At 48.8% G+C, this 9,925-nt stretch overlaps 1 protein-coding gene across 5 annotated transcripts in view; it reads right to left on the reverse strand.

The window, feature by feature from the left end:
* gk5 (glycerol kinase 5) overlaps positions 1–9,925 on the reverse strand; it is a 38,138-nt gene extending 28,213 nt beyond the window's left edge. For 3 of the 5 annotated variants that reach the window (XR_009651353.1, XM_060906556.1, XM_060906555.1), the window contains exons 1-4: positions 8,923–9,925; positions 1,263–1,356; positions 246–321; positions 71–164 (exon numbers count right to left, since the gene is read on the reverse strand). Coding sequence is in view for 4 of the 5 variants with exons in the window: in XM_060906556.1 (XP_060762539.1) it covers positions 71–164; positions 246–321; positions 1,263–1,356; positions 8,923–9,051 (393 nt within the window). In the remaining variant the exon portion in view is untranslated. Of the gene's footprint in view, positions 1–70; positions 165–245; positions 322–1,262; positions 1,357–7,758; positions 7,888–8,922 lie in introns of all 5 variants that reach the window. The other 2 variants (XM_060906557.1, XM_060906558.1) reach the window with 2 other exon arrangements.

Below are 9,925 nucleotides of genomic sequence, written 5' to 3' on the forward strand. Positions count from 1 at the left end.
CAGTCTGACCTGCGTTATTAAACTCTGTCGGAACGGTTTAACCCCCACGGAGGCAGGTCTGTGATCTCACCTTCATGGTGCACGAGTCGTTCCAGGACTTGACCATCTCAGACGCTCGCAGGTCCTGCCAGCCAATGAAGTTATGAAATGGTTTCCCAGTCTTCCTGAAAAACCAGAAGCATAGGCAAATGCCAGAAAAACTCACTGATGCCAGAACACACACACACACATACACACACACCTACCTGTGCCAGGTGGTGAAGGTGGCTCTCTGAGTTGAGATACCCAATGCTTCCATCTGACTCATCTGTAAACCTGAATCTGTAAAATACACACGCACGCACACACACAATTCACTCATTTATAAATAAAATACTTCACAAAAAAAGAAAGTTTTATCATTTTAGTTTTTCCAAGGATGACGCCACCAGCAAAATATGGAACTCAGTATGCTCCTGATTTTTAATGATCATCATCTTTACTGCACTGAAACACAACACACAAGAAACGTTTTGAAATGTGATGAAGTCACAGATCCTCCTTCAGCGTGCATCACCATGACGTCAACACACGCTATTGAGCAAGGAATCAAAATTTCAAACTGCTTTTGCATCATTCATTTCAGAGATCGAAATCGTCCCCGACCCACAGCTTTCTCAAACAGCCAGCAGACATCTGAAGTTTCCAGCCTGTCTGGTCAGTTGGTTTTTTAAAAATCACATATATACATGAAGTACCTTGATATTTTTCTTGTGTATGTAGACGACATTTGCTTGTGTACATAAGCTACACTTAGGAATGAGATCACAAGAGAGGCAGTCCCGCTGCACGCATTTACCACCATGCATCTTTGTTTACTAGTTCAGAGATGTTTTCATTACAAAACTTAAGTTCTGCTGCTTAAACACAGTCAAATAACCCAATAAAGAAAACACTGTGTGGAAAAATAGTATGTTTTGATAAATGGCAACTAAAATTTAAAAACATGCTGCAAACAAAATATTCCATGACTTGGCCACAAAAAAAAAAAAAAAAGATCAAATCCCCTGACTTTCTGTGTGGAACAGACTTTTTAAAATTCCATGATATGTGGGGAACTCTAACACACACACACACACACACACACACACACACACACACACACACACACACAGAGTTGTGCTTCATATCTGCCCAGAATAAAAGGGAAAATAACAAGGACGGCAGTGGAGATTTTTACAATAATGTTTTAGACAGAATCTCAGGGAGTGTGTGTAACTGACCGTGCACTGCTCCCTTCACCACAGTGACGAAGCTCTGCCACAGCTCCTCCGGGTCCATCTCCACCCAGCCACGCTCTGGGTACAGCAGACCCACCTGGGGGGAGAGAAAAAAACCTCACACAAAATCCTACAAACACTACAAAAGCGAGCACAGGAGTGTGTCCTGGAAAGGATTTTAAAAAAATCATGTTTCTATAATTAACCACATAAATAAAAGGGAAGTTTAAACTGTGAACAAGTACAACCCTGATTCCACAAAATTTGGAACTGGAGCAACAAAAGACTGGGAAAGCTGTGTAATGATCAAAACACACCTGTTTAAAACATTCTACAGGTAAACAGGTCCATTGATAATTTAAAAGTCTCAGTCATTCACAAGCAAGGATGGGGCGTGGCTCAACACTTTTTGAAAAACTGCATGGGCAAAAAGTCCCACAGTTTAAGAACAACGTTCCTCAACATACAATTACAAGGAATTGAGAGATTTCACCATCAACAATCCAGATCATCATCAAAACATTCAGAGAATCCAGAGAAATCTCTGCACGCAAGGATCAAGGCCAAAAACCAACACTGAACTCCCATGACCTTCGACCCCTCAGGCAGCACTGCGTTAAAAACAGACATGATTGTATACAGGACATTACTACACAGGCTTGGGAATACTTCGGAAAACCATCGTCAGTAAACACAGTTCATTGCTGCATTAAGAAATGAAAAATGAAAGCAAAATATCAGCAACGTTCAGAAATGCCGGTGAATTCTCTGGTCCTGAGCTCATCTGAGGCCAAGTTTACATTAGACCGTATCGGTCTCATTTTCTTCGCGGATGCACTGTCCGTTTACATTAAAACGCCTGGAAACGCCGGGAAACGGGAATCCGCCAGGGTCCACGTATTCAATCCAGATCGTGTCTGGTCCGGTGCTGTGTAAACATTGAGAATACGCGGATACGCTGTGCTGAGCTCTAGCTGGCGTCTCATTGGACAACGTCACTGTGACATCCACCTTCCTGATTCGCTGGCGTTGGTCATATGACGCGACTGCTGAAAAACGGCGCGGACTTCCGCCTTGTATCACCTTTCATTAAAGAGTATAAAAGTATGAAAATACTGCAAATACTGATGCAAATACTGCCCATTGTGTAGTTATGATTGTCTTTAGGCTTGCCATCCTTCCACTTGCAAGTGGTAAGTGACGCGCATGCCCGACATGCGCTGAGATCACACACACAGCGGCTCAGTCCCGAATCACTGCTCGTGCACTTCACTCGCGCGCTCTGTGAGCTGCGCAGGGCCGGAGTGCGCACCCTCCAGAGGGCACTCGCTGTTCAGGGCGGAGTGATTTGGAGCGCAGGATGCCTGCGGAGCCGAGCGTATCCGTGTATTGGCGTTGCTGTGTGCAGGCGAATCGTGTATTGGTGTTGCTGTGTGCACACTAATCGTTTTAAAAACGTTAATCTGATGATCCGCTGATACGGTCTAATGTAAACCCCACCTGAGATGGACTGAGGCAAAGTGGAAAGTGTGCTGGGGCCTGACGAGTCCACATTTCACACTGTTTGGAAATCACTGATGTCATGTCCTCTGGGTTAAAGAGGAAAAGGACCATCTAGACGGTCACCAGAGCAAAGTTCAAAAGCCAGCAGCTGTGATGGTATGGAGGTGGGGGTGGGGGTGTTAATGCCCACGGCAGGGGGGTCAATCCATGTGAAATCACCAGAGGCCTCGCCACTGACCATCTCAGATTTGCTTCATACTTTGTGGAAATATTGTCAGTGTGCCCAATAAATAGTGTACAAATTTTAGGCTTGTACCTTCATTAGTTTCTGAGATATAGGGGCTTTAAAAAAGGGGCGTGGCCCCAATTTCACTGTTGAAACGTGTGCTACAAATTATACCACTGGAAAGATGCCCAAAACACATTCTTTCCAGTGGTATAATTGTTTTTATGGTAGACCTTGTCATACATTTGTAATATGCATTTGAATTACAGGCGCAAAATGTTTTTTTATTTTTAAAGCCTAATAAATCAGAAAGTTTGATTTATTTTGAACACATACCTAGTTGCCTAAAGAGTACTATAACAAGTAATAAATAAGAAAATTTGAAAGATCTGGTGAGCTTTAATGTGGAGACATGGGGTGTCAAAGTTGCTCCAAAGCACGATAGAAGGCATTTTTTTAATGATTTTCAGCAAGCCATAACTTGGCAAAAATTGAACTGTGAACTTTCTATTTTAGTATTTAAAGGTGTCTGGCATTGAAGAATAATCCCTGAAAATTTCATGCATCTTGCATGAAGAGTTTAAAAGTAATGACTTATGGAAGTTAGGTCCGTTTTCTGTAGCACACGTTTCAACAGTGAAATTGGGGCCACGCCCCTTTTTAAAAGCCCCTATATCTCAGAAACTAATGAAGGTACAAGCCTAAAATTTGTACACTATTTATTGGGCACACTGACAATATTTTCAGAAAGTATGAAGCAAATCTGAGATGGTCAGTGGTGAACATTTTTCTAAATCTGGTGATTTGAGGTGGAATTAGGTGGAATGGGGGCGTAGGGGCTCTGCAGGAGGGGTAGTACCTTTGGTGTCTGGCACGCTGCTCCCTACTTGTAGGGTGGACGGGCACCACTGGCCCCCACTCATCCCCTAAATCTCTCACATGTTGGCTCCAAGCGCCACGCCCTGGTACACCGCTTCAGCTGGCGGGCTAAACCATGTGAGGGGGTGATGTCTAACATTGCATCACTGGGCGTACGAACTTCTTCAGGAAGTCACCGGCCAGGGCAGAAGTGATCCTAGATGATCTCAACGGCCAACATGTTCCCCGTGCCTCCGTGGAAGGTTTTTGAGCCAGAGGCTAGGACAAGGACAGTCTGATGGAAAACCTACGACCCGAGGACCTCGTTGTCACCGTCCCAGCTTGCTAGGCTATGGCAGTTGAACCACGGGTGTAAAGGGTGGGGCCAGTACCGCGCACACTGCACTTCACCATAAAACTCCACTGCGCAGGCTTGAAGGACTCGTCCACGTCCGCTTGCCACCAACTTTACCAAAGTCCTGTAGCGACGGGAAAGGGGCGAAAACGGCAGGTGAAAGATGTCGCTGGCAGCCGCAGTTCCAATCCTGCATGCAGGCGGTTCAGGATATTGGTCGCCTGACGTTGACCTAGGGACGACAACATCACTCGGCACACCCTGAACGACCAAGCAGCCTTCTCTAAGGACGCACTGCTTGCTCCACACGGAGAGGGGCCTAGAAAAGGTGGCCTAACCAAAGCTCGTCTCCCATCCCCCCAGTTGGCTTGCCGCGGCCAACGGGCATCTTCCCAGCGGTCAAACAAGAACTAAAGGAAAAAGGTACGCACCCACCTGTAAGGGTGCAAATGCACTGACATTGGCATGCTGGAACATTAGAACCATGCTCGATCAAGAAGACAGCAATAGACCTGAACGTCGCTCTGCCCTGATTGCACATGAACTGTCCAGGTTGAATATAGACATTGCTGCTCTCAGCGAAGTTCGCTTCCCAGATGAAGGCAGCCTACAGGAGCAAGGCGCCGGATACACCCTCTTCTGGTCAGGGAAACCGGCAGCAGAAAGGCGCCTCTCCGGAGTCGGCTTCATGCTGAAAACTTCCATCGCTTCCAAGCTGGTAAACCTGCCCATCGGTCATTCCGACAGCATCATGTCCATGCGCCTCCATTTGAAGAACAAGAAGCGCACCACTCTCTTCAGTGTGTACGCCCCCACCCTTCAAGCTGAACCTGCGGAAAAGGACAATTTCTACTCCGAGCTGCGCAGCCTCCTTCAAAGCACCCCTGCAGACGACAAGGTGATAATCCTTGGCGACTTCAACGCCAGAGTGGGCCAAGACGCAGTTGCCTGGAAAGGAGTTCTTGGTAGACACGGCGTTGGTAACTGCAACGACAACGGGCGCTTGCTGCTCGAGTTCTGCATGGAGCAGCAACTTGTCATCACCAACACCATCTTCCAGCAAAAGGACAGTTTGAAGACAACCTGGATGCACCCTCGGTCCAAACACTGGCACCTCATTGACTATGTTCTAGTGCGCCAACGAGACCACCGAGATGTCCATCACACCAGAGTGATGCCCAGCGCAGAATGTCACACTGACCATCGCCTAGTGCGCTGCAAGCTCAGGCTGCACTTCAAGCCTAAACCAAGGAAAGGAGGGCCATCCAAGAAGAAATTCAAGCTCAGCAAGCTACAGTCAGCTGAAGTGAAAGCTGACCTCCAGGCAGACTTGCAGTCCAAGCTTGAAAACAACTGCCCAGAAGATCCTTCACCTGAATCACTCTGGAAACACCTAAAGACAGCCATCCTGCAGACTTCCGAAGAAGTCCTGGGGTTTATCACCAAGAAGAACAAAGACTGGTTCAACGAGAACAACGAGGAAATCCAACAACTGTTAGCGAAGAAGAGATCAGCCCACCAGGCCCATCTGGCCCAGTCGTCCTGTCCAGTGAAGAAAGCTGCTTTCCATCTCATCTGCAGCGACCTCCAGCGCAAACTTCGAGTCATACAGAACGAGTGGTGGAACAACCTCGCAGAAAGAGCTCAGAAATGTGCAGACGCTGGTGACTATAGAGGCTTCTACGAAGCTCTTAAGGCAGTTTATGGCCCCACCCACCACGTCCAGAGTCCTCTGCGCAGTGCGGACGGTGAGGCGCTCCTCACAGACAGAACGGCTATACTGGGCCATTGGGCCGAGCACTTCCAGGCCCTCTTCAGCGCTGACCGAGTTGTCCAGGACCCAGCTGTCAATCGCATTCCTCAACTACCAGTTAAAGAGGAATTGGATGTACCTCCCACCATGGAGGAGCTCACTGAAGCCACAGACCAGTTAAAGAGTGGAAAGGCAGCAGGCATCGACAGCATTCCTCCAGAGATATGGAAAGATGGAGGCCCAGCGTTGCACAGCAAACTCCTCGAACTCCTTGTCTGCTGTTGGGAGCAAGGACAATTGCCAAGTGACCTCCGAGATGCAGTCATCGTCACCTTGTATAAAAACAAGGGGGAGAAGTCAGACTGCTCCAACTACCAGGGAATCACTCTGCTGTCCATCGCCGGCAAAATCCTTGCCCGAGTGCTCCTGAACAGGTTGATACCTGCCATCGCAGAAGACCACCTCCCAGAATCCCAATGTGGCTTCAGAGCAAACCGGGGCACCACAGACATGGTCTTCGTCCTCAGGCAGCTCCAAGAGAAATGCCAGGAGCAAAACATGGGACTGTATGCAACGTTTGTGGACCTAACGAAAGCGTTCGACACAGTGAGCAGGAAGGGACTGTGGATGATCATGGAGCGCCTCGGCTGCCCTCCAAAGTTTCTCAGTATGATCATTCAGTTGCATGAAGACCAGAGCGGCCAAGTCAGAGTAAACAGCAACCTCTCAGAGCCCTTTCCCATCGTCAACGGTGTAAAACAGGGATGCGTCCTCGCGCCGACACTGTTCAGCATTTTCTTCAGCATGATGCTAAAGCAGGCCATGGAAGACCTTGACGATGAAGACGCGGTCTTCATTCGCTACCGCCTGGATGGCAGTCTGTTCAATCTAAGGAGGCTCCAAGCCCGAACAAAGACACATGAGCAGCTGATCAGAGACCTCCTCTTTGCTGACGACGCTACCCTCGTCGCTCACACTGAAAGAGCCCTGCAGCGCCTTACGTCCTGCTTTGCAGAAGCTGCCCAGCTCTTCGGACTCGAGGTCAGCTTGAAGAAGACTGAGGTCCTCCACCAGCCCGCACCTCGGGTAGAGTACCGCCCTCCTCACATCACCATCGGCGAGACTGAGCTGAAAACAGTACACCAGTTTACCTACCTGGGGTGTGTCATCTCATCTGATGCCAAGATCGACAAAGAAGTCGACAACAGACTGGCCAAGGCAAACAGCGCTTTTGGCAGACTGTACAACAGAGTGTGGTCAAACAAACACTTGAAAAGGGGCACCAAGATCAGAGTGTACAAAGCTGTCGTTCTCACCACCCTCTTGTATGGCTCTGAGTCGTGGGTAACCTATCGTCACCATCTGCGACTCCTCGAGCGTTTCCATCAGCGCTGTCTCCGCACCATTTTCAACATCCACTGGAGCGAGTATGTCTCAAACGTCGACGTCCTTACACAAGCGGAGATCACCAGCATCGAGGCTATGTTGCTGAAGTCGCAGCTACGCTGGGCAGGGCACGTCTCCAGAATGGAGGATCATCGCCTGCCCAAGATAACCCTGTATGGCGAACTCTCCACTGGTCACCGTGACAGAGGGGCACCAAGGAAACGCTACAAAGACTCCCTGAAGAAGTCACTAGGTGCCTGTCACATTGATCACAACCAGTGGTCTATCCTCGCTGCTGACCGTGTCGCCTGGCGCTACACCATTCACCAGGCCGTTTCCTCCTTCGAGGAATCCCGCTGTGAGAACCTGCGGGAGAAGCGTCGCAGAAGGAAAGAACGGGAAATTTCAGCAGCGGTACCTGACATCACTTTCGATTGTAGCCGATGCGGCCGGACCTGCCTGTCCCGCATCGGACTCATCAGCCACGAGCGAGCCTGCAGTCGTCGTGGACAATGCCCTTCATAAAATCTTCGTTCGCGAAGCCAAGCTGAGAGAGAGAGAGAGAGAGAGAGACCCAGGGATAACTAATACAGCTGTGAAGGTTCCATTAACACTAAAAGGTTCATACAGGTTCTGGAGCAACATGCTGCCATCCAGACGATGTCTTTTTCAGGGACGTCCTGTTTATTCCAGTGACACAACGTCAAACCTCATTCTGCACGTGTTACAACAGCATGGCTTCATAGAAAGAGTGAGGGTGCTAAACTGATCATGTGTGGCGCATTATGAAACGCAAAATACGACAGGGACCACAGAGTGTTGAACAAATCAAGTTGTACTTCTAGTAATAATGGGAAAGAATTTCACATTAAAAACTCCTACAATGAATGTCCTCAGTTCCCAAACATTAACTGAGTGCTGTTAAGAGAAAGGTGACACAACACAGCAGTAAACACGCCCCTGCCACAACTCTTTTGGAACATGTTGCAGGCATCAAATTCAGAATGGGTGTATGTTTAGGACGAGAGAAAAAAATTACCAGACTGAATATTAAGTATTTTTCCCCTATCGTATTTACCTGAGTATACTATAGGCGTAATGACTTGCAAAATCAGTGCATTCTGTTTTTATTCACACTTTCCACAAAGTCCCAGCTTTTTGGAACCCGGGTTGTGGTTCATGGGGGAATTAAAGGGGCGTGGCTAGAGACACACTACACACACCCTGCTAATTCTGATGAAGTGTGTGTGTGTGTGTGTGTGTGTGTTTGTTAATGAGCTGGTTAGTTTTGTTTTGAACCAGGTGTGTTAGTCCAGGAATTATTTAATGAAATGTCAAAGAAGCACAACTTGAGGAAACACCAACACACTGCACAGCTTGGCCTTCAGAAGAGCCCGCACACGCCCCTTACATTCTCACTTTTCAAACTTGTATATTTTAGATTCTTATTTTTTTAAATTCTATTTATATAACTGTCAATAAACTCGGCTCTGATTCTGAACACAACACTGTCGCTGTGGGAGGTGAGACAGGAGAGCCGGAGGAACAGGGCAGGTGTAAGTGCTCAGGTGTGCTGAGTTACCTTCCGGCTGCAGGATCCCCGGATGTTGGTGTGTTTATCATAAACATGGCACCTCACAGAGGTCGTTCCCACATCCACAGACAGGATGAAGCGTTTCCTCTTCGTCCAGCCGTTCCTCAGCGTTCCCATGACACACACAGGCGCGCGCGCGCGCTCTCTCTCACAAAACCGGGGACCCGATCAGAGCCGAGACCCGATCAGAGGCGGGGACCCGATCAGAGGCGGGGACCCGATCAGAGGCGGGGACCCGATCAGAGCCGAGACCCGATCAGAGCCGAGACCCGATCAGAGGCGGGGACCCGATCAGAGCCGAGACCCGATCAGAGCCGAGACCCGATCAGAGGCGGGGACCCGATCAGAGCCGAGACCCGATCAGAGCCGAGACCCGATCAGAGGCGGCATCACCACCGAATAAACCGTGAAATACCCGCGCGCTCTCTCTTTCTCCTGCGCGCGCGCCCCTCTGACCCTTTTACTCTCCGGCGGTAAGTTTGGCTCGCGGCTCTCTGCAAGCTGATTGGCTGAGGACGAGGCGCACGTGGACAACAGTTACGAGAAAATGACGATTGGCTACGAAGGGGGCGCGCGTGACGTCACAGACAAACTTCAGTTTTAAATGTCCGGTTTGGAGTCCCCAACCGAATAAAACTGCTAAAGAATTCCATTTAACATTTAATCATCACCACAACTTAATTATTAATCATTTAAAAAAGTTTGGAGATATTTCGTCACTCTTTAATAGTTCCTGTGAGAAACCCGCAGCGCGAGCGGAAACGCTACAAAAAAGGAAGTAAATTAGCCACAAGCTAACTGAGCACCTCCCGCGCGCGCCCACACACTGTCCAACTCTCCGGTGCTGAGTTCCGGCCCGCGCGCGCACAGGCTCATCACGGACTGACTGCGTGAACTGGGCGGAGATTCCGGTTTCGCTCCGCTGCTGCTTCCTCGCGGAACGGAATCTTCCTCCGCTCGCTTACCGCAAAAACCCAAACATTATACTGAA

This window comes from Neoarius graeffei, chromosome 23 (genome assembly GCF_027579695.1).
Source record: "Neoarius graeffei isolate fNeoGra1 chromosome 23, fNeoGra1.pri, whole genome shotgun sequence".
Taxonomy (NCBI): domain Eukaryota; kingdom Metazoa; phylum Chordata; class Actinopteri; order Siluriformes; family Ariidae; genus Neoarius; species Neoarius graeffei.